General features: G+C 47.7%; 1 protein-coding gene across 1 annotated transcript in view; it reads left to right on the top strand.

The window, feature by feature from the left end:
- The window catches only part of LOC122792989 (armadillo repeat-containing protein 8), a 1,754,692-nt gene that overhangs the window by 1,395,970 nt on the left and 331,171 nt on the right, over positions 1–27,551 (top strand). The window contains exon 10 of the mRNA XM_044060608.1: positions 16,910–16,982. Within this exon, the coding sequence (XP_043916543.1) occupies positions 16,910–16,982 (73 nt within the window). The remainder of the gene's footprint in view (positions 1–16,909; positions 16,983–27,551) is intronic.

The following is a 27,551-nucleotide window of genomic DNA, read 5'->3' as shown; positions in this document are numbered from 1 at the left end:
TCAAGTGGGATATATTCTTTTCATTTCACTCACAAGTTTAACAAAGTCAGCACAAGTCCATTCTTTCTCAACAACTTTTTCTTACAAAGCCATATTTCATATATCTATTCCTGTATCCATTGAGAGGGATGCTGTATAGTCTGTCATGTATTCACTAATTTCAGTGTTGCTGATCTTCGTCTTGATTGTTTCTATCTTCCAGCACCAGTCTGTGGTTCAAGCCCAAGGTACCCCTAATTTGTTTAGTCATCTCCTGCCCTCTTTCTGTGTCTCTCAAGCCTTTTTATTTGGAACCATGGAAAAGATTTCACTGTGTGGGCTTTTAGAGTAACGTGAAACAGAAGCCTGTTTTGCTTGCTGGCTCACTCTTTGTTGCGTAAACCTTATTTGTTCCTTAGCCTGTTCTGCATCAAATAAAGTGTTTGATTCTCCAGGAAAAAATATTCTGAAGACAGCTGAATATAACAGCTTGGATCTTGTACTTGCCTCTCAACATTCCCTGATTGCTGAGATAAACTTGTTTTTCTTCTGTCTGGTGTACCATGAGTAATCATTTGCAACACTCACTCTGTTGTCTCCAATTTGTAATACTTTCCATTTCTGCAACAGTTTTATTGGGATCAGTTGTTTTTGCTGGTATGTTTCTGTCTTTCCTTGTATAGGACTTAGCTGCTTTCTCATTTCCACGTTTGGAGCATACAATGTACAGCTTTTATTTGCAAATCCTGCTTTGTAACACCAGTCAGGTTGCTTATTTGTATTTTCATAAAATTAAGAGTCTATCCTTCCAGTTTCTTTGGTACAGAACATTTCAGGTTTCCTCTGTGCAGTCTGCCTTCTAACTAATGCTGTTTTTTTTAATTAGCTCTTCTTGAAAACCTCATACTCCGCCAGCATTTTCATTAGGTCATCCACTGATTTTTTTGCAGTTTTATCAGTTCATGCAAATAGTTACTTAAAGCTTCTTCAATTTTCCCCAGCCCTTTGTTGTATGAGTTGATGTATTCATTTAGTGTGTCATTTATTTTAAACATCTTTAATTGCATTTAATTTATTCTTCCTCTAAATTATTGAAAGTCATCTCCTGTACCAGTGCTGAAACTTGAGTTGCCTTTTGCTGAACATCTACAGGTTTCTTCCAACCAGAGTTTTTACATTTCCTTTTCTGGTTGATTTCTCTCAGATTTTTCCAAATGTATTATTTGCTGGCATCAATGCAGTATAGTTATTAATCAGTGATCACACTTTACAGAAAGTGACAGTTTCAAATGGCCCTTTTTTCCCAGTTTCTTTTCTCACATTGGGATAGCTGAAACCAGCCTGTTAATCTGTCTGCAGCCATCTTGGCAGCCTCTTCCAGGTTGGTCTTGAGTGTACTGAGACATATTATGTCCTACATTCTGGCAATCCCCCGTGCCACACTTCACTAGGAAATTGCAGTGGTTCCTGAGGCATTTAAGGGATCAACAGAGGTAATACCCTTGGAAGTGACCCTACTAATAATACTGTTCTGTGTCACAAGGCAAGCAAATTGATGGGTGTTGCTGAAGGACATGCCAAGATAGTGCCCTGTGTACAGACTTTAGGGAGATGCTAGCAGCTGTTTATGGTGTCCCTGCATTTAAGTCAGTATGGGTGCCAGTGACATTAAAGGTAATCACATACAACACTACAGTGATATGGGACATGGACAAACAGAGGAGGACCCGCTGTTACCACCTGTAGGGAAAAGGCTGTACAGTACATTCTGTACCTGTAGACATCCCACATCCCTATTCAGGAAAGTTCTTTGCAGATCAGTTAAATGGGATGTCTCCAGATCCACATGAATGGATGTTGCACAGGGAGACTTCCTTGGAGATCACTGATGGGTAGGGTATCCTAGAAAGATAGCTGTTTGCTTCTGTCAGTAACAGACAGATAAGGAAGTAGTACTCCAGAGCTGACCACAAAAATGATTGGTCAGGGCATGCTTTTTCCCTGGATAGCAAAGGTCTATATCTGTATGCTTTTCCTTAAAGGTTCCTTACATGTTGTCACAGCACATGAACCTCTTGATGCAATACGGAGGTCCTTCATACACCCAGACCTGTCCACCTTGAACCTAGCAGCTTAGAGAACAGAACTCTTATTCCCTTTGGGCACCTGTACTCTAAAGACACACTAGAAATTATGCGGTAGTCTAGGAGACCAAGTGCAAGGAAATTCTGCCTAGCTAATTGAAGAAGATTCTCTCTCTGTGGTACCAGAGGTGGTACCCAACACACTAAGCAGGCAAAGCTGTGTGCAATTCTTCATTATATTTCCAAGCTTTTCTGTACTGCCTTAGATTACACTTCAGTGAAAATGCATCTTTTTGACTAACTTCCTTGTGAACCCCCTGGCATCTGTAGTCTGGCAGTTTCAGAAAGGGCGACTTACATCTTAAACTTGTATTCAAAATGAAACGCTGCACAACAATGGCCAATGAAGTAAAGTTCTCTTGGAGAATAGGTAGTGTGGTTAAATGATATAAAACTTAAAAGTGCAACATATATAGCAAAAAACTTGCATACATTTCCAGTACTTAAATTAAATGCACTTAACAAGATATTCACGCTGTGAATGCAGTTATACCATAGCGAAATGATGGCTCCAAAGTATCCAGTCTTATGATGGCTTCAAAGTATCCAATCTTTTTGGTCTGATATACAAAGTATCCACACTGAAGATGTAGTAGCTGCTATGTGACTGTGATGAACTGTGATAACAGCTTAACCAGTCTAACAGATCAAATAAAAGCTTCTAGCTTTAATGGCAGTTAAAATCCTTTTATTGTATGAAAAGTTAAACAGCTGATTGACAGTGTGATGATTGAATGATTGTCTCAACAGTAAAGGAAGCAAGCACTATAAAAAGGAACTTCCAGTCCCAATCTCTACGATCTGAAGAAGATACCGAAAGTGCTTATCATTTGGAATACATAGGGACTGTTTTATTCTACATCAAGATTTTAACTTGACATGAAGATTTTAACTTTTCATACAATAAAATGATTTTAACTGACCATCCGATGCAGACATCTGCATGGCCACTGAGGACATTCCTAAGGCAGATTTACTTGACAGTGTCCTATGCGGCACCTGCCAAAGAACCCAAGACACCCTCCGGACAGACCTCCGGGTCTTCACTGACCTCGAGATAGAAATCAGAGGATCAGGACGGTCAGGGGGGAACCAAGTATTGCTGTTTTGAAAGGTCCTAGGGGTACCCCTCAGGTATTAGTCAGGAAGGATATTCTGACTGATTATTGAGTGCAGGCCTACATTGGGTCCCCTCCACTTTCCATAAGGCTGTCAGATTAATAAAGAAGCAGAAAACAAAGCACATTTCGTCATCTAAGACTCCACAATCAGATTGGGAAACGTTTTCAGAAGGCTTGCAAAATGCACTCATGGGTGTTAAGCCTCCTTCAGCTGATCCTGTTTCTCCTTTAACTTCTTCCCCACTCAAGAGAGTTAGGATGCTGGAATCTTCTGAGGGTGTGTTTTTTTTTGAGGATGAATCTTTGACCTATTTCACTCAAATAGGTCCCCCCTTGAATATGCTTCCCCTGAGGAAGAGTCAAATCGTGCAGATTCACCAGTGGAAGAGATCATATTTGGGGAATTCTTAGTTAAAATGAAGGAATTCTTTAGGTGGGACTGCTTTCAGTTTTCTGAGGTGCCGAAAAGATTTGATCCTTTACAAATGGATGATTCTTCCTCTTCTGCTGTGCCTCCAGTCTTACCTGCCTTTTTGGATGCTGTTTCTTCAGAATCTAAGGCCCCAGTCTCTCAAACTCCTGTATCTAAAAGGCCTGATTGATTTTATAAAGTGCCAGGAGACTGTAAATGTCTGTACAGATGTCCTTCAGCAGATCCTGCAGTGGTTTCCATTGTTTCTGACAAAACATCCAGACTTTTTCCATTCACCAGGCATCTCCCTTCTGATAAGGAGAGCAAGACCATGAAAAGAATAGGGAAAAAAGTTTATAATTCTGCCATCTTGGCTTTCTGTGCTATAAATTACCAAACCAATATGACCAGATATGCTTTGGCTCTTCTTATCAAGCCCTCAAGCAGTTTTTCACCTCCCAGACTCTGATGTTAAAATTCAGTTGATGTCTCTTTTAGTAGTTTCTTCTCAGGTAGCTCATCACGCCATTAAATGCAGCTATGATGCAGTAGAAGCATCTTCCAGGGCAGATGCATCTGGCTGTGTTCCTAGGAGATATTCATGGTTGAGGCTTCAGTCACTTCCAGATGATATCAAAGCAAATTGAAAGGATGCTGCTTTAGACAACGGTGCTTTGTTTGGGGCTGCAACTGCAGATTTTTTTAAATCTTTGCAGGAGAAAGGCAAGGAACTACAGGATTTAAAACATATCTTTGTTTCACCTGTTCCCAAATTTCAGAGAAATTATCTTTCATAGACTTCCTTTGTTAAGAAACAAGCTCACCTGCCCACTTCCAAAGGCAAAAAAGGAGGTAGCAGAGCTCCTCAGTCAAAGCTCTCTCAGCCAGGTCTGCACAGAAGCAGCTGTTTCAAGACAAGCCAGGTAGTCTGTGACTACCACACTCATCTCATTCTTGTTTCTCTTTCTGTACGTCTTTCCCTGTCTCTTCCAGTTTGAGAAACTATTACGCAAGACTCATGGGTTCTTTTCATTATCAAACAAGGGTACTTCATCGTCTGGAAGACTCTTCTTTCTTTCATGTGCATTCCACAACCACCTCAAGACCAACTGCATCTATTTCCACAGGTGCTTCATGAGTTGCTATATCAGGGAACAATTCGAGAAGTCCCTGTGCCCCTCAGAAGAGATTTTTACTCCAGGATGTTTCTAGTACCCAGGAAAGAGAGCCCATGGAGATCCATTCTGGCTCTTTCTCACATCAGTACTTTTTTGAAAGTTCATGTCTTCTGCATGCTGTTCTTGCAAACCTTGTTTGCTCTTATTCTTCCTCAGGTTTACATGGCCTCTCTGAACATTAAGGACGTTTATCTTCACATTCCCATTCATCCCCTTAACAGGAAATTTTTACGTTTCTCTTATCGCTTCCTTGCAGTTTCAGTTCTCAGCTTTACACTTTGGTCTTTCCACTGCTCCAGGGGTATTCACAAAATGCCTCGCTCCAGTCATTGCATACTGCAGATTTTAGGGCATCCAGGTTTACCCTTATCTAGGCAATCTTCTATTTCTGGCTCCTTTTCCAGGGACCCTGGAACAATATCTACAGTTCACTATTTCTCTTCTGCAAATGTTGAGGTTCACAGTAAGTTTCAAAATGTCCTTTCCTTCCCCCTCACAACACCACATCTTCCTGGAGTGCAGGTTGCAGACAGATATCATGCTGGCATATCTGTCTCCTTCAAAGATTCAGTCTCTCACTTCCCACTCCCAGAGTCTTCTCCCTCTTCCTTCTCTTTCAGTCAGGGAGTTTCTCAGGCTCCTGAATTTCATGGCATCTACCATTCTCATGCTACCTCTGGCCAAATGTCACATGAGGAAGTTTCAGTGGTACCTGAAATCAGTTTGGATACAGAATGCACATCCACTGGAGGTTGTTGTGACTCTTCTCCTTTGTCTCAGAAAGGTGCTCCTTTGGAGGATTCAGCAGATTTCCCTGAACCCAGGCCTTCCTTTGCCGCCTCCTCTTCCCACTCAAGAGTTGCTTACAGACACATCTAACTTAGGATGATGAGCAGCCTTTGCTGCTATAAAGGTACAGGGCCTTTGGTCTCCTTCTCAAAAGGAGGACCATGTCAACATCAAAGAGATGAAAGCTGTTATTTTAGCTCTTCAGGCTTTCCATCTAGGATCTCTAAAACTGTTTACAGACAACACCACATTTCTTTGATATGTAAATATGGGGGGGGGGGTTGAAGTCCTACCTTCTATGCATGTTAGGTTTCATGGCTTGGGAACTGGCAGTTCAGTACCAAGTGACTCTTCAGGCAGTCTATATTTCCTCAAGTCAGAATTCTGTGGCAGACAGTCTGGGCAGGTCCATGACTCAAGCCCATGAATGGATGCTTCACAGGGATGTGTTTCTGGATATTGTCCACTGGTGGGATACTCCTCAAGTAGATCTATTTGCCTTCTCTCTGAACAGACATCTTACTCAGTTTTATGCCAGAGTCCCAGGTCCTCTTGTTTGGAATGTGGACGCCCTATCAATTTCTTGGCTGGGAATGTTTCTGTATGCATCCCCCCTTTCCTCTCATTCAGAAAGTCCTGTTCAAGATTCATCAAGACAAACCAAAACTCTTAGTGGTGACTCCCTTTTGGCCAAGACAGCATTGGTCCCCTATTCTTCTGCATTTAGCCAAGGGCAGTGATCACAAGTTACCTCACAGGGTAGACCTTCTCGCAGAGGACAAAGGAACTTTTATCCATCCACATCTGTCAACTCTGCATCTGACTCTGTGGGTGATAGGCTTCTTATTCCTTTCAGGCTCCTTTTTTCTGAGGATGTGCCTAGGGTACTGCAGGAGGCCAGAAAACCCAGCACTAGAAAATCATACATATCTAAGTGGAAGAGGTTTTCTATTTTGTGTTGTTCATGCAACCTGGATCCACTGTTTGTGGATGTTCCATTGGTTCTTTCATACTTATGTGAGTTGCTCAATGATAGTTTGGCTTACTCCTTGGTGAAGGCTCATTTGTCAGCCTTTACTGCCTGTCTGCCTTTGTCTCCCTCTTTGGCTTCTATGTTACAGGATAAACGTTTTCTCAGAGGTGTCCTTCACATTCCTCCCTGGAAACCTGCACCTCCTCCTTGCATTTGAATTTTGTTTTGGAGAAGCTGATTTTGGCTCCATTTGAGCCTGCAGCTACAGCTTCCTTGCAACACTGTACTTGGAAAACTGTTCTATTGCTGGTTTGACTTCTGCCAGAAGGGTTTCTGAGCTTCGAGTCTTAATGGCTTCCCACCTTCTCTGATTTTCCATAAGGACAGGGTCTCTTTGCGTATTAACCCTTTCTTTATGCTGAAGGTTGTGAATGAGTTGTCTCTTAATCAGTCTGTTCATTTGCCCACCTTTTTTCCTTCACCACAATTCTCTAGTGAGAGGATTTTACACACCTTGGATGTGCATAGACAACTCAGATTTTATTTGGATAAAACCAAGGCTATCAGGAGATCTGATCAGCTTTATGTTTCTTTCCGTTTCAGGGCTCTGGGATTTCTTGTTTCCAGGCAGACTATTTCCTCTTGGATTTCAAAGGCTGTTTCCTTTTTTTTATGTTTTCCATGGAAAGAGCCCCCCCCCATTTTGTGTTAAGGCTCATTCTACTAACGGTGTGGCTTCTTCGGATGCTTTCTTTAAGGGTTTGGTACTAATTCCATTTTAGAAACAGCTACTTGGACTTCTGTACATACCTTCACCAAGCATTACAAATTGGATGGCATCTCCAGGTCTAGAACTGATTTTGTTAGAGCCATTCTTTATGGTTTTCTAGAGAGCCCTTCTGGTCCTTCCGCCTCCCAGGTTTCCTCCTATGCTTTGGTACTGTCCTTCATGTAAAGAATACTGCAAATAATAGGACGTAGAATATGTGCTGTAATCTGTCTCTCCCTCCTTCCCCCTGGTGCTTGCTTTTGTTCTGTATGTCTGATAACCTTTTGATCTGAAGTAGGAGATTCATTTGTCTGCAACCTGTGGGTTATGGATCTGATATCGGATCCGAACCGGCATGGTTTACCAGCTATGGATCCAAGCTCTCAGCTCCTCCCCTCACCCATAATACCCTGCTCTACCCTCATGACCTCAGATCTCGTTTGCCGCGCATGGTGACCAGATTGTTTTTCCAGCTCTCCAGCTAAGTGATAGTTTAAGTGTTTAAATTGTAAAATTTAAATAATATTTTGGTTGATTTGTGTGAAAGTGTAGGTTTCCCTTTTTGTATTATTACTTTTTTTAGTGTTTAATCAAAAATTTATACCCTCCCCTCGCTGGTAGCGTAGTGTGTGTGTTGGGCCTGTGAGTGATTTTTGTTTTTTTTTTAGTTACTTACCTTAGTTATAGTAACTGTTATTTGTTAGCTTGGGATGTCTGAGCAGCCCAAGTCTATTTTTTCTAAATGCTCCGAGTGTGGCCATAAGCTTTCCCCAGCTGATGGCCACACTCGGTGTGTTAGATGCCTGGGGGTTGAACACCTCACATCTGGATGTTCCATTTGTGCAGGGTTCAACCCCAGGGCATTGAAGGAGCGGAGGTCCAAGCTTGTTTTGGCGGGCCTTTTACCGCCGGACTCGGCTCCGACCTCCGCTCCTTCGGGGGTAACCGTCTCCACGGTTATTCCCTCTCCGGCTCCCCCTCCTCCTCCTGGGACTCAACCTCCCGCTTCTGGTTCGGAGGAGAGGGATGCTAGAAAAAGAGACCGGAGGGAGAAGCACCACAAGCGGCGGGCCAAGACCTCTGTTTCGGCCCCACTAGCCAAGCGGGCTTCTCCCCCGGCTCCATTGTCGGCTGGATCTCCTCCTCGGCTCCGGTCTCCAGTGTGTTTTTCACCGGGACCTGAGGAGGAGGAGACCCGATCTCCGTCGAGGCTATCGAGGAGGCACTCAAGGCCTACCTCGGTAGCCTCGTCGAGATCAACGTACAGCCTATCGGATGCTGATCTGGACCGGATGATGAGAAGGTTCATCCAGGCCCAGATGCAGATGGGAGTGCTCTTGCCTCCCCCCCCCCCTCTAAGGGGGAGCTCGACCCCCTTTTTCAAGCTGATTGCTCCTTCTCCGACCCGCTACCCGGGTTTGGAGCAGTTGGAGCCGAGCAGCTTCGGAGCCGGGGGTGGGTCGGCGCCGATAGTACTTGGTACTTCGGATCCGACCCTGCCCTCGAGTGCATCGGATCCGACCTCTCGGAGCCTGGATCCGAGCCTCGGATCCGGGGGGATCAGTGCTCCTTCTGCGCCGTCTGTGTCGGAGCGCACTGTCCCTTCGGATCCGAGCGCTTCGGCGCCGGCTCCGATCCACTCTTCGGATCCGAGGGGGAGCCGATTGTCGGATCCTTTGGTCGAGGTCGGCTCCCCTTCGGCCTTTGATGTAGTGGAGAGGGCCCTGTTGAGGGTCTCCGGACCCCTGGCACTTGTTTCGGCTCCGTCCCGCGCTCCCTCGGCACTGGGTCAGGCTTCCACCATCCGGCCCTTGGGACAGCCCGCTTCTGTGCCCCAAGCTGTTCCCCTGGAACAGGTTGCTGTTTGCGAGGAGTCCTCTGACAGCCCCCCAGAGGATGTTCCTCGCAAGCATACGTGCAAAAGGAGGCACATTGACTCCCCCGAGTCTCTCACGGAAGACACGGATTTGGAGGAAGGGGAAGGCTCCCCACGGTCACCCCCCGAGGATGTCTCATTTGGAGACATCATGGAAATGCTCCGTATAAGGGGGGGGTGGTCTGCCCCCAAGTCTTCCTCGGACGAGTCCGTGTTCTTGGAGGCATTTGAAGCGGGCCCATCTACCTCTTGGGTGTCCCCTCCTGCCGACCCCCTGGTGGACCTCATTACCACCAGGGCGTGGAAGGAACCAGACACCGTGGAGCCAGTCCCTAAGAGGCCCGACAGGATCCTCAGCCCACCGTCAGACCGTGCCCATTGGAGTAAGGGGCCTCCGGTAGATGCCATGTTGACGGCGGCGGCCACCAAGAGGGAACTTGCTCAGGAGAGTCCCTCAGTCCATCCCCCGAGCAAGGAGTCTCGGATGATGGACCGCTTGGGGAAGCGGATGTTTAGTTCAGCGACCTTCTCGGTAAGGGCGCTGAACTACCTGGCACACGTCATTAGGATGCAGCGAGATCTCATTAAAGAATACACTGCATCTCCCCCAGAGTCCATGTCGGAGGAGGACAAAGTGCTGCACTCCACCCGCATGGCCACTCTTAGATCAGTTACCAATACCTCTATGTGGCTACTCTCCCATGCTACGGAAGGCGCCGCTAGAGCCGCAGGGGCAGGTCTAGTCACTAGACGTCAGGCCTGGCTCCGTCATTGCGATTTTTCTGAGCCCTTCAAAGCGTCATTTGCGAACGCCCCCTTTGATGGTTCTGCCCTCTTTGGCAAAACCGTTCGCGACACTTTGACCCAGAGCGAGAAGGAACGGAAGACGCTGTCTGCCGTCGGAATCCGCTTCTCTGCACCCCAGAGGCCCTATTCTAGGAACCAAAAGGGTCAGAAGAAGATGTGGTTCCAGAAGTCGCAGCAATCCCAGCCTGCTCCGGACAACCAGTCCTTCCGTGGCAGAGGAGGACAGGGAGGACGCCGCCCTAGAGGCAGAGGGGCTCCCAGGAACTTCGGGTCCAGAGAACCCTTATCTGAACGGCCCGCGCAGCAACCCTGAGGGATTGCCCGGCTGCTCCACTCTGGAGGCAGTCGGGGGACGTTTTTCGGGGCACCTAGCGGCATGGGAGTCCATTACATCAGACCGCTGGGTTCTCCAGATCATATCCAGAGGATACCGCATCCCTTTTCGTCACTTACCAAAGTTGATGTCCCTCCCAGACGTTCCACCCGGTCAACGGGAGGCCGCTTTGGCAGAAATTGGCCATCTGCTAAAGAAAAGAGTCATCCAGCCCGTCCCCCCAGACCAGATTGGATCAGGGTTCTACTCCAGGTTCTTTTTAGTGCCAAAAAAGATGGGGGATCTAAGACCAATTTTAGACCTTTCTCTCTTGAACCTGGCAGTTCCCAAGGAGAAGTTCTGAATGGTCACTCTGCAATCTATTCTCCCCCTTCTGGGAGAAAATCACTGGATGTGCTCCATAGACCTCAAGGATGCGTACTACCATATACTAATGGACAGGCGCTCCAGGAGGTTTCTCCGCTTCCGACTGGGAGCCAGTCACTACCAGTTCCGGGTCCTTCCCTTTGGTCTCACCACAGCCCCCAGGGTGTTCACCAAAGTATTAGCAGTGGTAGCGGCCCACCTGAGGCTTCAGGGGGTGCATGTCTTCCCCTACCTGGACGACTGGCTCCTTACCGCCCCAACAAGGCATCTACTACTATTGGCGCGAGACTCCTTTCTCCATCTTGCTCCCAATCTGGGCATTACAATAAATACAAAGAAATCCAACCTGGCGCCCACACAGCTCTTAGATTTTATAGGGGCCAGGTTAGACACAAGGAGTTTAAAAGCCTTCCTCACTGCGGACAGAGTTCAAAATCTGCAGCTCCAGGTGCGGGCCATTCTCCACTCAAGTTCTGTTCCGGTGGAGTTGGTCCTGAGGGCTCTAGGGTCCATGGCGTCTGCTATAGCACTTCTTCCTCTTGCCAGGCTCAATATGCGCATCCTCCAGTGGACTCTCTTAGTACAATGGTCATACCTTGCTCTCCCTATGCATCATCCCATTGCGATCAGCAAGGCTTGCAAGCGGTCCCTCCTGTGGTGGCTTCACTCCCCAGATCTCCACGGAGGCCGCCCATTTTGTGCTTCTCCCCCTCTCGCCACGGTGACCACGGACGCCTCCCGCCTCGGGTGGGGGGGGGCATTTTGCGGGCCGGACCGTCCAAGGCACGTGGAACGATTCAGAGACCTTACTGCATATCAACGTTCTAGAGATGAGAGCAGTGCTCTTAGCGTTGCTAGCACTTCAGGACTTTCTTCCCTTGGGAACAATTGCGATTCAATCGGACAACATGTCAGTTGTCTGGTACATCAACAAGCAAGGGGAACGAGGTCTTACCCTCTTTGTCGAGAAGCCATGAGAGTTTGGGAATGGGCAATCTCCACCAACCGCTTTCTAATAGCAACGCACATTCCGGGTCGGTCCAACATCCTGGCGGACAAGCTCAGTCGCACCATTCTGACCCCTTACGAGTGGTCTCTCAATTTTCAAGTAGCGGAACGCATATTCGCACGGTGGGGAACTCCTTCATGCGATCTTTTTGCCTCTCCCTCAAACACCAAGTGCGACAGTGTTTTCGCTCTGATACCTCCTCCAGGAGGTTCTCCAAGAGACGCTCTGGTGCATGCTTGGCCACCCGGTCTTCTGTATGCTTATCCACCCTTGCCTCTGATGCTCCAAGTTCTTCAGAAAGCCTCTCGGGTGGGTTGCAGAATGATTCTCATTGCTCCGTTTTGGCCTCGACAGATCTGGTTCCCCTTCCTAAGGTCTCACTCGGTGACTCCTCCTTGGATTCTAGATCCCATTCCGGATCTGATATCTCATCCATCCTGCATATCTCCTCCGAACCTGGACAACCTGAAGCTGACCGCTTGGCTGCTCCAGTTCCACTCTTGATCAGGACTCCCGGTATTTCGTCCCCTGTTAAGGCGATCCTGGTGGCAGCTCATAAACCGTCCACTAGGAAAGTCTACCGCAGCAAGTGGAAACGGTTTTCATTGTGGGCGGAGCGGCAAGGCCTGAATCCCTTCACAGTTCCTCTCCCTTTAGTGCTTGATTTCTTAACCACTCTTTTTAACGATGGTGCCAGCAGTTCCACAGTCAAAGTACAACTGGCGGCAATCTCACATTATCACATTGGTCATGACTCTAGTCCACTCATGTCAGCCAAGTTGTGTAAAATTTTCCTTAAAGGTACTTTCCTTCTCAGGCCCCCTGTAAGACAAGCGGTTCCTCCTTGGGACCTTTCCTTAGTTCTCCAGGCCTTGACCACCCCCCCCTTCGAACCAGCGGCTACGGTGGATCTCAAATTCTTGTCTTTCAAGACAGCCTTTTTAGTAGCCATTACATCGGCCAAGAGAGTTTCAGAGCTCCAAGCATTATCAGCTAAACCTCCTTACTTGGTCTTTCATCCGGACCGTGTTTACCTCAGGACCAACCCGTCCTTTCTTCCTAAGTAGCTTCTGAAGCAAACATTAATCAATCCATTAACCTCCCTGTTTTCTTTCCTAAATATGAAAACAAAGGTGAATATAAGCTTCACTCCTTAGATGTTCACAGGCAACTTAGATTTTATCTAAACAGAACAGCTGGTCATAGGCAATCCGACCAGTTGTTCATTTCCTTTGCTAAATTTAATTTGGGCAAGCCAGTTTCTAAAGTCTCTCTGTCTCGCTGGATTTCACAGTGTATCTTATTGGCTTATCAAGCTTCAGGAAGGCCCGCACCGGAGGGTGTACATGCCCATTCAACCCGGTCAGTATCTACCTCGGCAGCCTTTAAGGCTAGGATTCCTCTAGATGATATTTGTGCAGCAGCCACGTGGGCTTCATCTCATACTTTTATTTCCCACTACAAGTTGGATCTTGCATCTAGGGGTAGAGCATCCTTTGGCTCCGCGGTGCTCCGGAATATCCTTCCATGATGGCCGCCCAAGATTCAGGTAGCTGGGGACTCTGTCCCACAGGTTGCAGACAAATGAATCTCCTACTTCAGATTTAGAAGTTATGTACTCACCATAACGTTCCATCTGAGTAGGTGTATTCATTTGTCTGCAACCATCCCGCCCTCCTATCCACCTGGCCTTTCAGTTTCCTGCATATTATGTGTTACCCTTTTCAGGGTGTTCTTGCTGTTGGCAAACTCGATCTGAGGTCATGAGGGTAGAGCAGGGTATTATGGGTGAGGGGAGGAGCTGAGAGCTTGGATCCATAGCTGGTAAACCATGCCGGTTCGGATCCGATATCGGATCCATAACCCACAGGTTACAGACAAATGAATACACCTACTCAGATGGAACGTTATGGTGAGTACATAATTTCTAATTTTTCTTAGGCTGATGTTCCTCCTGGGACATTCAGTTCTGAGGATTGTATGTGCGGACGTCACATTTATGGTAGACGTTTCCCTTAGCCATCCATGTGACATCTCACATACTAGCAGTGCTTAAAAACTCTTGTATACTGGTCGTACGTCGGGTTGCCCATGGTGGAGGATTCCCTCATGTAAAGAATACAGCAACATAGAAGAGAAGGACATCTATGGTTATGGTAAGATTTTACACAACTATTCGTTTTCAGTTGAATAGCCAATTGTGTTATTTTCTGCCACAAAATGTGTAATAAATCTCGACATGGAAGAATCAGGGTCACAATCCACCAGGGCCACAGCTAACTCAGTTGCTTTTCTGTTTGGAGTTAGTACTTAGAATGTTCTGGAGGCAGCCACCTAGTTGTTGATTCATATGTTCTCTAAACACTACAGTTTAGGCCTAATTTTCAAGGCAAGAGTAGGGTTTGTGTCACACTTTCTGAAAGACACACTGTCCTCCTCTGCAGCTTGACAGCCCTCGATTGTTCTGTGGGTCAGTTTTGAGAATCTTCGGGAATGTGATGACTGCAACAGTGACCCATACAATGAATATAGTACAGCTGTGTTACCAACTTAACTTAGATGTAGATGTTAGATATGGACACTGTTGCAGTCCTGAGTGGGCTCCCATTCCCCTTTCCCTCCTTAATGAGCCCAGGCCCGATCACATCCTAGTTTCCCACCATTACTTTAGTGGTGGTCAGGTTTCTCAGGGAGGATGGGAGTTTTAGGCTTCTGCCAGGTCCTCTTGGTTTTGATACTGTGAAACCTTGGCTTACAGGGGAACTTTAGGCTTCCTACTTTATCCTGAAAGGGAAGCAAGAAAGAACAGAAGGTGATGTTAGTTGTATGTCACGTTTATGTGAAGTAGATGAAGACATCCGAGATAAAGGTGATTTCATCCCAGATGAAGAGGAGGGATGCTCAGCTCTGAATGTTTGGTCAGACATTGGACCTAAACCTGTGGCAGAGTTCCCTGGTGATAACTGCAACATTGACTTACATTTGGGCATGTACAGTTATGGTAAGCTAGTAAAACAGCTTATCTTTATCTTTACTGGAAGTGGCAATATTTACTTTGTAATTGCCTCTGCAAGTTTTGGTCTTACTCTTGATTGCTTTGCTGAATTTAAGTTTACTTATAAAATGAAAGGATACTAGTTTATTCTTTAGTACCAGAGGTATTTTTTCTCGTGTTACAGAGTTTAAAACCGAGATTCCACCATAGTGGCTTGTTCTTAATTTTGTTGTCATACTGCGGTAGTGGTGCTGCGGTAGCGTTGTCGCCTCACAGCAAGACGTTGTCGCGTTCGATTCTCAGCTAGAGCGTCTTCTGTGTGGAGGCATGCGTGAATGGGCGTGCCTTCGTTGAAGGTTGTGCATCAGGACTGGTAACTCGGCACGTAAAAATCCACTACCAAACATTAGCGGACCTGAGTTCCGCTGTGGCGACCCCTAACTGGGATAAGCCGAAAGACGCAACAACTTGTAATAGTTAGACAGATGCTTTATTTCACTAGTTAAGGTGGGAGTAAAAGTCTGTGGTGCATGTGTCTGCTTTTGTTAGATTGTTTTGGGGAGGAGCTTTTAAATGTCTATAAGTCATCTGAGAGTTCTGTTAGGTTGGCATTCGAGTACTCCTTCAATGTAGTGGGGTCGGATACTGTTTTTGGCTTTGTTTTTTAGGGAAGATATGAGTATTCTGATTTGATCATAGACTAGGATCCCTCGGTATGGAACAAGTTAGTAATTTATTATTAAGAACAAGGCCAAGGAGATTTGCCATCCTGTTAGGCAAAGGCACAATCTGTTCAAAACAGGTGAAGTTAATAAAGATAAAGCTCCTGTTTGCATGTTTCTTTATGGTACATGCATGCCATTTGTAGGATGAGTAGTTAAAATTGCCTATGATAATTGTGTTAGGTTCAGTAGTTAGTCTCTGTCTAGTTTGGCTAGGTGTCTTATATTGTGGGAGATGTAGTTAGTAATATGGTAATTGGACTTGATGCTTGACATGATATCCAGTGCTCCCAGTTCATTTTTATGTTGGATTTGCCAGAAGTGATGAAATTGAGTGAATCCAGATATACCCTGTCCCTCACCCAAGGATCTGAGCAAAAGATATACACAAAAGCCGGGTAACGAGAGTGAGTTATTGCTACACTGGAACGAAGTTTCTGTAATTATACATATGTATATGCATTCAAAGGTTAGGAAAGGCTCAGGCATTTTCTTGTTTAGACTTCTAGAATTCACCAGTGCCAGATTGAAACAGGCCTAATTAGGGTTTAAGTCAGAAACTGTCTCTGTCTAAAAAGGCACTTGGTTGGTAAAAAAATGTCTTGGGCAGTATGCAGAAGCTATGAGAGGAAGGATAGAGGCCATTCCTATTGAGCAGGCTGAGCTGTCAGCCACTGTCTCAGAAGCTGACACACACTCACTCACTGTCTCACTGGATTCCCTACATTGACATCAGTTACTGAGAAATTGTGGCATCGTTCGTCATGATGGCAAGAGTGCTACTTAAAACTAGCTGCTTCCCAGCCTCTCTGGACTTTCAGAGCTCAGTCATATATCTCCAGGTTAGAGATCATGTCCAACTCATGTTTATGCTTGTGAAGAAGAGAAAGGCCCTGTTGACATTGTGGTTTCTAGCACCTGAAAGAGACATATAAGCATCACTCTTCCCTTATTCAGCCTGTAAGTGGAGTGTCTTTATGTGTGACTGTTGAGTCGCCTATGACTAGAACATTGGATATTGTCATCTTTGATAACATGCTTCTGCAGCTTTAGGAGCTTAGATGTGCAATGAGGTGACTCCTGCTAGGGTGGGGTGAAATGGATGCTGCTGTTTGTTTTGTGGGTAGAGTGTGAATCTGAGTGTAGGAGGCTCGGGAAGAGATTTTTTCATTATCACAGCATATGTGGGATGAGTATTTGAAATGGACTGTGAAGAGGTGAGAGTAGGCTGTTTGGTGACAGCTATAGTAATTGAGAGCTTCAACTCCATTTTAAGTTCTATGTCATGTAAGTTTCCCAAGCGTTAAAGAAGTTTAGATAGATACTGAAGTATAAATTGTGGTGTAAGCATATTCTGATCATACTGCAATCCTGTGAGATTTCTACTGTAGTCTCTTGCATTGTATGAGATTGTTTTGCTTTGCTTTCATTACAGGCTCACTCCAATATTAAACTTCAACTGGCTGCAATGTTTTGTGTATCAAATCTCATATGGAATGAAGAAGAAGGTGAGTACTTTAGTAATGCTGCCCTGTGCATGTTGGACCTGTTTGTACCAAAACTAGTTTTTTTGTTTGTAAACCAATTCTCAAGTAAAACATAAGACCGTCCAAGATAGCTTCAGAACTGGTATGCTTGTAAAAGTTAGAATATCAGCTTGTAGCTGCTGTGTTCATATTGAACCTGATTGTACCAAAATTGTTTTCTTTTATTTTATTAATTTATTTATTTGCTTATGTTGTTTGTGAAACATTTCCCAAGTGAAATATAAAAGATTCTACAAGTTAAGATTCAGAGCTGTTTGGCAAACTTGTAAAAGTTAGAATACCAACTTTGTAGGTTAGTGCATGAGACATTAGAAAAGATGGTCCCTTTTTCTTGTACATAACATTAGAATTGTTGTACAGCTCAAGGGAAGCTCATCCTTTTTTATTTGAGCAGATGCATTTGCGCACATGTATTTTTCAGCTGGAAAAGGCCTGACCCTAGTTGATGACTGCATGCTTATTTTTATTCATTATCATTTTTGTTGCTGTCATCAGCTGGCTAGTGTTTATTTTGTAATTATTAAGTGGTCATTATTCTGCCTCCATTTTTTTTAACTGGGCAAATAATTTTTGAAATTCTCCTGTGGAAATGTGTGGCAACTGTTTTGTGAATCTCTGTGGCATCCTTTGAAGTGCTGCGTAACTAGGAATCTGAAGTAGTTAACTTCATTTGATCAGCAACCTGTGGGTATCGGATCCGTCCTCGGATCTGAGCCGGTAGCTTTCCAAGCTAAAAGATCCGAGCTCTCAGCTCCTCCCCCTTACCCATAATGCCCTGCCACCTCCCTCCAGTCCTCAGATCTCGTTTGCCGCGGCTTCTGATAGCTTCTAGCGACGAGCTCTTGGCGTTGGGTGTAAGTTAAAGAAACTTTAAAACTTTTAAAAACTCTTTCTAGGTTCTTTTTTGTGTGTTGAGTGAGTGTTGTAGGCCCTTAGTTTTTGTTTATATACCTCTTTCCTCCTTTTCTTGTGGTAATTTACTGTTTAAATTTAACTTTTTCCCTCCCCTTTACTGTGTGCGTGTGGTGCATGCGATGGCTGAAGGGCCTAAGGCCATTTTTTCAAAATGCACTGAGTGTGGCCATAAGCTCTCCCCAGCGGATGGTCACACTCAGTGCATTCTCTGCCTAGGGGTAGGCCACTTGTCTTCTGGCTGCCAAGTATGTGTGGCCTTCAACCCCCGGGCTTTGAGGGATAGGAGGAATAAGTTAATCCTGGCAGGGCTTTTGCCTGCGGATTCTTCTTCCTCCTCTTCCTCTAAGGCACCAGACGCGGCTGCCCTGCCTTCAGTTCCCCCTCCCCTGACTGGGACTCAACCTCCCTCTGTGTCTCAGGGAGAGGGGGACTCTTCTTCTAGAGAGGAGGCACAAGGATAGGGAGCGACATAAAAGCCATAAGAGGTGGGCAGAGTCTCATTCCTCTGCTCCGCCAGCTAAAGTAGCTAGCCCTCCCAGGAGGGTCTCCTGGTCTCCACCCTCATGGCTCCGTTCCCCCCGCTTTTCCCCGGAGCCAGAGGAGGAGTACCGGTCTCCCTCTAGGTCTTCGAGGCGGCCTTCCTGGTCTGCTTCGGCGACCTCTTCAAGATCCACCAGAAGCATGTGATTTGGACCGGATGATGCGTCGATTCTTGCAGGCCTAAATGCAGATGGGTGTGCTCCTGCCCCCCCCCTCCCCTTCCTGGGGGAGCTCGGCCCCTTTCTTTGCCTCAATTACTCCTTCTCTGATTCGCTATCGGGTTTAGGAGTCTTAGGATCCGAGCTGTCTCTGACCCGGGGAGTCGTCGGCGCCGACAGTGGTGGCTACTTCTATGCCGACAGTTCCATCGAGCGTATAGGATCCGAGCTCTCGGGGCCGAGAGCCGAGCTTCAGAGCCGCAGGGGTGAGTGTATCTTCAGCGCCGTTTCGGTCGGAGCTCACTCCCCTTTTGGGTACGATCGCATCGGCTCTGACACCGGTCCTTGCGTCAAAGCCGAGGGGGTTGCTCTTGGAGCCAGGGGAGAGTGGTTCGCCCTCGGCTTTTGACGTAGTGGAGAGGGTTCTGTCAAGAAGTTCCAGGTCCCCAGTCCGGGCTACGGATCCACCCGTCACTCCCGTGCATTTGGGCCTATCTTCCATCATCCGGCCCCAGGGACAGCCTGCGTCGGCGCTCCAGTTGGTTCCCGTAGGGGAACAGGACCCCATGGGTGAGCCCTCCTCAGACAGTCCCTCCGAGGAGGTGCCTCACAAACAAAAGTGCAAAAGGAGGCACATGGATTCCCCTGAGTCCCTCACAGAGGACACAGACTTAGAGGAAGGGGAAGGTTCCCCAAGGTCACACCCGGAAGACGTCTCCTTCGGAGACATTATGGAAATGCTACGTATTAGAGGGGGGTGGTCTGCCCAAAAACCTTCCTCCGATGAGTCGGTGTTTCTGGAAGCGTTTGACGCAGGCCGGTCTACCTCTTGGGTGTCCCTCCGGCTGATCCCCTGGTAGACTTGATTACTACCAGGGCTTGGAAGGAGCCAGAAACCGTGGAGCCAATCCCTAAAAGACCAGACAAAATACTCAGCCCCCCTTCTGACAGACAGGCATGGAATAAAGGGTCCCCAGTAGATGCCATGGTGGTGGTGGCTGCCACTAAGAAGGAACTAGCACAGGAAAGTTCCTCGGTCCATCCTCTTGATAAGGAATCTCGGACAATGGACCGTATTGGAAAGCGGATGTTTGCTTCAGCTACCTTTTCTGTAAGGGCGCTGAATTACCTGGCACACGTCATCAGGCTCCAGTGAGACTTGATAAAGGAATACGCTGGAGCTCCCCCAGAGTCCATGGCGGCCGAGGACAAACGGACCTTCTCGGCTCACATGGCCAGTCTAAAGTCAATTTCTAATACTTCCATGCGGCTCCTCTCCCATGCCACGGAGGGAGCGGCTAGAGCTAGCGGAGCAGGGGTTGCCTTATGGCGCCACGCCTGGCTTCGCCTTTGTGACTTTTCGGAACCCTTCAAGGCGTCCTTCGCGAGTGCTCCCTTTGACGGTTCTACGCTATTTGGCAAAACCGTCCGCGACACTTTGCTCCAGAGCGAGAAAGACGGGAAGACGCTGTCTGCCATTGGGATCCGCTTCTCTAATCCTCAAAGGTCCTTCTCAAGGAATCAGAGAGGACAGAAGAAGATGTGGTTCCGGAAGTCCCAGCAGTCCCGTCCCACTCCGGACCCCTCGTCCTTCAGAGGCAGAGGAGGACAAGGTGGACGCCGGCCCAGAGGCAGAGGGGGGCCGAAGATTTTCCTGTCCAGAGAGCCTTTCTCAGACCGACCCGCGCAACAGCCCTGAGGGCTTGCCTGGCTGTCCCTCTCTGGAGGCAGTCGGGGGACATTTTTCGGAGCACCTACAAAGTTGGGAGTCCATTACTACAGATTGTTGGGTGCTCCTAATAATATCCAGAGGTTACACTATTCCCTTTCTGCATCTTCCCCCTTTAACAAAGCGCCTTCCCGATGTCCCACCTGATCAAAGGGAGGCAGCAGCTTCAGAAATGTTGAAGTTGCTAAAAAAACGGGCCATCCAGTACGTCCCCCCAGAGCAGTCCAGATTAGGCAATTACTTCAGGTTCTTTTTGGTGTCGAAAAAGATGGGGGACTTAAGGCCAATTCTGGACCTGTCATCTCTAAACCTGTTCATTGCCAAAGAGAAATTCTGGATGGTCACTCTGCAATCTATTCTCTCTCTCTTACAGGAGAACGACTGGATGTGCTCCATAGACCTCAAGGATGCGTACTACCATATTCTCATGGACAGATGGTCCAGGAGGTTTCTCCGCTTTCGGCTAGGAGCCAATCACTTTCAGTTCAGGGTTCTTCCATTCGGCCTCACCACAGCCCCCAGGGTGTTCACCAAGGTCATGGCAGTTGTAGCAGCCCACCTGAGACTTCAGGGAATTCAGGTATTTCCATACCTGGATGAATGGCTCCTCACCCGCCTCCACCATGCATCTGCTTTGGTCCACCAGGGATTACTTCCTAGCCACGGCCCAGCATCTAGGCATTACTATAAATCTTCATAAGTCGTCTCTGCATCCTGTGCAAGTTCTGGATTTTATAGGGGCCAAGATAAATACGCAGCAAGCCAAACCTTTCCTAACCACGGACAGGTTGCGCAGCTTGTCGCTACGCACAATGGCATTCCTGCAGTCTCCAGCCCCACCTGCAGAGTTGGACCCCTGGGCTCCATGGCAGCAGCCATAAGCCTGTCGCCCTTAGCAAGATTGCATATGAGAATTCTACAGTTGACTCTTCAGGTTCAGTGGTCACTCCTACTCCATCCATTGGAGTCGCCAATTCCCCTGAGCAAGGTTTGCAGGAACTCCCTTCTTTGGTAGTTCCATTCTCGAGAGCTGTGGGAAGGGAGAACGTTTGTGATGCCTCAGCCCCAAGCCACGTTGACCACGGATGCTTCTCGCCTCGGGAGTGGGGGGCATTCTGTGGGCAGAACTGTTCAAGGCACGTGGACTCCCTTAGAGATCGTTCTGCATATCAGTGTCCTGGAGATGAAGGCGGTGCTTCTTGCATTGCAAGCCCTTCAAAACCTTCTTCCTCTGGGGACTATTGCAATTCAGACAGACAACATGGTGGTAGTCTGGTATATCAACAAACAGGGAGGCACCAGCTCTTACCCTCTTTGTCAAGGCTATGAGAGTTTGGGAATGGGCGATTTCCAACCGCTTTCTGATAGCAACGCACATTCCGGGTCAGTCCAACATTTTAGCAGACAAGCTGAGTCGCTCGATCCTCACACCTTACGAGTGGTCTCTAAACCCATCAGTAGCGAATCAGATCTTCCTGAGATGGGGTCAACCTTGCTGCAATCTTTTTGCTTCTCCATCAAACACAAAATGCAGTGAGTTTTTCGCTCTGATTCCCCCTATGGGGGAGAGCCCCAGAGACGCTCTGGTGCATGCTTGGCCCCCTGGTCTCCTATATGCTTATCCTTCTCTTCCGCTGATGACAAAATTTCTGCAGAAAGCTCATCGGTTGGGGAGCAAAATAATCCTCATAGCCCCATTCTGGCCTCGCCAGATCTGGTTCCCGTACCTGCGGTCTCACAGTGTATTTCCTCCTTGGAGCTTAGATACCATTCTGGATCTGATCTTTCATCCTGCGGGATTACACCCCCCAAACCTGGGCGACCTCAAGCTCACGGCTTGGTTGATCCAGTTCCACTAATCCCAAGGACTCTCGGTATCTCGTCTCCCGTGAAATCTATTCTGGTAGCGGCACATAAACCTTCTTCTAGAACGATATACAGAAGTAAATGGAAGCGTTTTTCCATATGGGCAAAAAATAGAGACTTAGATCCTTTTACTGCTCCCATCCCAACGGTTCTTGTCTTCTTGTCCCATATCTTTGACCAAGGAGCTAGTGCTTCTACAGTCAAGGTTCAAATGGCAGCTATTTCCTATTTCCACATTGGGGATAGCCTTGGCCCCTTAGCTTCCGCTAAGATACCAAAACCTTTTTGAAGGGCACCTTTCTGTTGAAACCTCCTGTCAAGAATGCGGTTCCACCTTGGGACTTAACCTTGGTTCTTCAAACCTTGACTGGCCCACCCTTTGAACTGGCGGCTTCGGTTGAGTTAAAATTTTTATCTTGGAAAATGGCCTTACTGATTGCAATTACATCAGCCAGGAGAGTGTTTGAGCTTCGAGCCCTTTGCATGAAACCTCCATATCTGGTCTTCCAAAAGGACAGAATCTCTCTCAGGACTAACCCTTCTTTCTTGCCCAAGGTAGCCTCTGAATCCAATATCAACCAATCCATTAATTTGCCTGTGTTTTTCCCCAACTTTCAGAACTAAGGGGAATACAGATTACACTCATTGGATGTACACAGACAATTGCGTTTCTACTTGCACAGGACGGCTACTACTAGGAAATCAGATTAACCGTTTGTTTCTTTCGCTAAACCATCTTTGGGTAAGCCTATTACGAAAGTTACCTTGGCCAGATGGATATCCTAATGCATCAGGCATGCTTATTTAGTCTCTGGCCAGCCTGAACCCTTGGGGTCCATGCCCATTCTACCAGGTCTGTGGCTACTTCTGCAGTATTCTGGTCGAGAGTTCCTCTAGACGACATCTGCTCAGCAGCTACTTGGTCCTCTTCTCATACTTTCATTTCTCATTATAAATTGGATCTGATATCCAGGAGTAGGGCATCATTTGGCTCCGCAGTGCTCGGGAATATCCTTCCTTGAGGTCCGCCCAAGGATTTAGGTAGCTGGGGACTCTGTCCCACAGGTTGCTGATCAAATGAAGTTAACTACTTCAGATAAAGAAGTTATGTACTCATCATAATGTTCCATCTGAGTAGGTAACTTCATTTGTCTGCAACCGACTTCCCCCTACTTCCCCCTAACCTGTTTTATGGTTATTCCATCACGCAGGGTTTCACCTGGTCTTGCATTTGGTTAGGGTTCCTCTTTCGAGGGTTGTAGTCTGTTTCTTGTTTGGCAAACTTGATCTGAGGACTGGAGGGAGGTGGCAGGGCATTATGGATAAGGGGGAGGAGCTGAGAGCTCGGATCTTTTAGCTTGGAAAGCTGCCGGCTTGGATCTGAGGACGGTTCTGATACCCACAGGTTGCAGACAGATGAAGTTACCTACCCAGATGGAAAGTTATGGTGAGTACATAACTTCTTTTTTCCACTAAATGTTATTACATACTGTTCACCCTCCGGCATAGCCTTGTGCATATAGTTAGTGGTAAGCCTGCTGATATGGAGGAAGAACATTCCTCTCCAACACTTACATTTTAGATTTGCTGTACAAGCAAGCTATGGATTCCATTGTCGGAAAGTCAGTTGCTGTAGAGCAGTGTGGATTTTTGTGGTGAGTGACAAGGTGACAAGATGTTAGAATCTAGGAGTAGGAATATAGCAAACATCTTTCAAGAACATGTACATTGGTGTCATATTAAGATAGTATTATAAAAGAAAAACGTGTTAAGCAAGTATGATTTGATTCACTGTCAGCCTGGTTATCATGTGAATGCCATCTTATAGTCTGCTACTTCTTTAGGGTTAGTAAACTGAATCTGAGGATTTCCAGAGTACTGCTGTGCAAGGTCAAGATCCCATATACAGAGCAACGGTTGCAGGTAGATGCCCAAAAAGAAGAACATACACTGCTTTAAATGTCAGAATATGAATGAGATGAAACAGATTAAATTGAGTAGTAGTATTTTCCTCTATGTTGAGGAAGCAGAGACAGTAAAATTAATATGTTCACCTAAGGATCTCTGCATCAGGGGGCTCATACCATTAGTGAAAATTAGCCCGAGATGAAGGTCATTCTCCCTGCCTGCTCTTTTTAGCATTCAGGTATACCTAGATGCACAAAAATGCAGTTTGTTGCCAGAGCGTTGGTCATTGGGAAGTCACGTTATATAACAAGGGCTCCCCACCAGCTTCTCTGCTTAACTTTGTTTCACTGCTTGAATTGAACAGTAAATCTACTTTGCAAATTTTAGTAGTGACAAAAAAATGATCTGAAGTAGGGATTTAATTTGTCAGCAACCTTTGGGTCTTGGATCCGACCCGGCAACTTATTTTACAGCTTATGGATCAGAGCTCCTAGCTCCTCCCCTTACCCATAATCCCCTGCCAACCCTAATTGACATCAGATCTAGTTTGCCGCTCTTAGAAGAGACAGCTGGATTTCAGAGCTACTGGCGACTTTCAGATAAGTCTTGGAAAAAAACTTGTTAATACAGAAAATCTTTGATTTCTTAAATAGTGTGTGTGTTTAGGATTCCCTTTTGTTAATTTTATTCATTTTTAGTGCAATTCCTCCCCTCGCTGGTTCGTAGAGTGTGTGTGTGTTGCTTGTGTTTTTGGGGCCTGGTGTGTTTGTGTAGTTATTTTTTCTAATGTCGGAGGCCCCAAAACCCATTTTTTCTAAGTGCACCGAGTGTGGCCATAAGCTTTTACAGGCGGATGGCCACACTCGGTGTATTCGGTGCCTTGGGGTTGAACACCTGTCCTCAGAGTGTTCCATTTGCGCAGCGTTCAACCCCAGGGCACTGAAAGAGCGGAGGTCGAAGTTGGTTCTGGCGGGACTTTTGCCCCCGGATCCAGCTTCGGCCTCTGGTACTCCCGTGGCTCCTCCTCAGCCCTTGGTGGTAGCCACTCCTGTCCCCCTTCCCCCGGCCGGGACTCAAACTCCCACTAAGACGCCGGAGGAAAGGGAGGCCAGGAGGGAGAAAAGGAGGGAGAAGCACCACAAGCGGCGGGCCGAGGCCCCCGCTTCGGCCCCCCCCCCCAGCTAAGCGGGCTTCTCCCTCCATGGCTTCCAGGTCCCTTCCTCCTCGGATCCGATCCCCTTGCTTTTCACCGGGACCCGAGGAGGAGGAGACCCGATCTCCATCGAGGTCATCGAGGCGGCATTCCCGGCCCACCTCGGTGACCTCGTCGAGATCTACTTATAGTCTTTCTGATACAGACTTGGACCGGATGATGAGAAGGTTCATCCAGGCCCAGCTGCAGATGGGAGTTCTCTTGCCTCCCCCCCCCCCCTTCGGGGGGCAGCTCGACACCTTTTTTTGCCCCGATAGCTCCTTCTCTGACCTGCTTCCCGGGTTCGGAGCGCTCGGAGCTGGGCAGCATTGGAGCCGGGGGTGGGTCGGCGCCGACAGTACTGGGTACTTCTGATCCGACCCTGCCCTCGAGTCTGTCGGGTCCTTCGTCAGATCCGACCTCTCGGAGCCATGGGCCGAGCTTCGGATCCGAGGGATTCAGTGTGCCTTCGGCTCCATCCAGGTCGGAGCACATGGGTCCTTCGGATCCGGTGGCCTCTGCGCCGGTTCCGATCCCTTCATCGGATCCGAGTGGGAGCCAGCTTTCGGATCCCAGGGAGAGAGGCTCCCCCTTGGCCTTCGATGTAGTGGAGAGGGCTCTGTTGAGAGCATCCGGATCCCCGGTCCTTGCATCGGCTCCACCCTGCACTCCCTCTCTGCTGGGTCAGGCTTCCATCACCCGGCCACAGGGACAGCCTGCTTCGATGTCCCAGGTTGTTCCACTGGAACAGGATATTGCTGGTGAGACCTCCTCGGACAGTCCTCCCGAGGAAGTGCCTCGCAAGCATAAGTGTAAGAGGAGACACGTGGACTCCCCCGAGTCCTTAACAGAGGACATGGACTTGGATGAAGGGGAAGGCTCCCCAAGGTCACCCCCGAGGATGTCTCCTTTGGAGACATCATGGAAATGCTCAGGATCAGGGGGGGTGGTCTGCCCCCAAGGCTTCCTCCGATGAGTCCGTGTTCCTGGAGGCATTCGAAGCAGGCCCGTCTACCTCTTGGGTGTCCCCTCCAGCCGACCCCCTGGTGGACCTTATCACCACCAGGGCGTGGAAGGAGCCGGACACTGTGGAGCCAGTCCCCAAACGCCTGGATAGAATTTTGAGTCCCCCTGCAGACCGGTCCCATTGGAGCAAGGGTCCCCCCGTAGATGCCATGTTGATGGCGGCAGCCACGAAGAGGGAATTAGCTCAGGAGAGCCCCTCGGTCCATCCCCCGAGCAAGGAGTCCCACTTGATGGATCGCCTCGGGAAGCAGGTATTTAGTTCAGTGACCTTCTCAGTAAGGTCCCTGAACTACATGGCACATGTCATCAGGATGCAGCAAGATCTTATCAAAGAATATGCTGCTTCCCCCCCCCCCCAAGAGTCCATGTCGGCGGAGGACAAGCAGTTGTACTCCACTCGTATGGCCACTCTAAGATCAGTTTCAAATACCTCTATGCGGCTTTTGTCCCATGCCACAGATGGAGCCACTAGAGCCAGCGGAGCGGGTCTAGTCATGAGACGTCAGGCCTGGCTCCGACATTGTGACTTCGCAGAACCCTTTAAGGCGTCCTTAGCGAATTCCCCCTTTGATGGTTCTGCCGTGTTTGGAAAGACCGTTCGCGAGACACTTGTCCAGAGCGAAAAGGACGGGAAGACGTTGTCTGCCATCAGAGTCCACTTTTCTGCTCCCCCGAGGTCCTTCTCCAAGAACCAAAAGGGACAGAAGAAGATGTGGTTCTGGAAATCGCAACATTCCCATCCTGCTCCAGACAACCAGTCCTTCTGTGGCAGAGGAGGACAGGGAGGACGCCGCCCTAGTGGCAGAGGGGCCCTGAGAGAAATTTTGGGTGCTTCGTATCATATCCAGGGGTTACAAAATCCCACTGCACCATGTCCCCAGACTCAAAAACCTCCCCTATGTACCACCCGATCAGAGGGAGGCAGCAGCTGCAGAAATTCAGCAGCTGCTAGAAAAAAGAGCCATCCAGCCTGTCCCCCCAGATCAACTCGGATTAGGGTTTTACTCCAGGTTCTTTCTGGTTCCAAAAAAGACGGGGGACTTGAGACCGATTCTCGACCTTTAACTCTTGAACCTGTCAGTAACCAAAGAAAAATTCCGGATGGTCACCCTTCAATCCATTCTCCCCCTCTTGCGGGAGAGCGACTGGATGTGCTCAATAGACCTCAAGGATGCGTACTACCACATTTTAATGGA

This window comes from Protopterus annectens, chromosome 2.part0 (genome assembly GCF_019279795.1).
Source record: "Protopterus annectens isolate FY-2018-M chromosome 2.part0, PAN1.0, whole genome shotgun sequence".
Taxonomy (NCBI): Eukaryota; Metazoa; Chordata; order Ceratodontiformes; family Protopteridae; genus Protopterus; species Protopterus annectens.
Note: the sequence above shows the minus strand (reverse complement) of the source record. Positions and strands in the feature narration are given on the sequence as shown.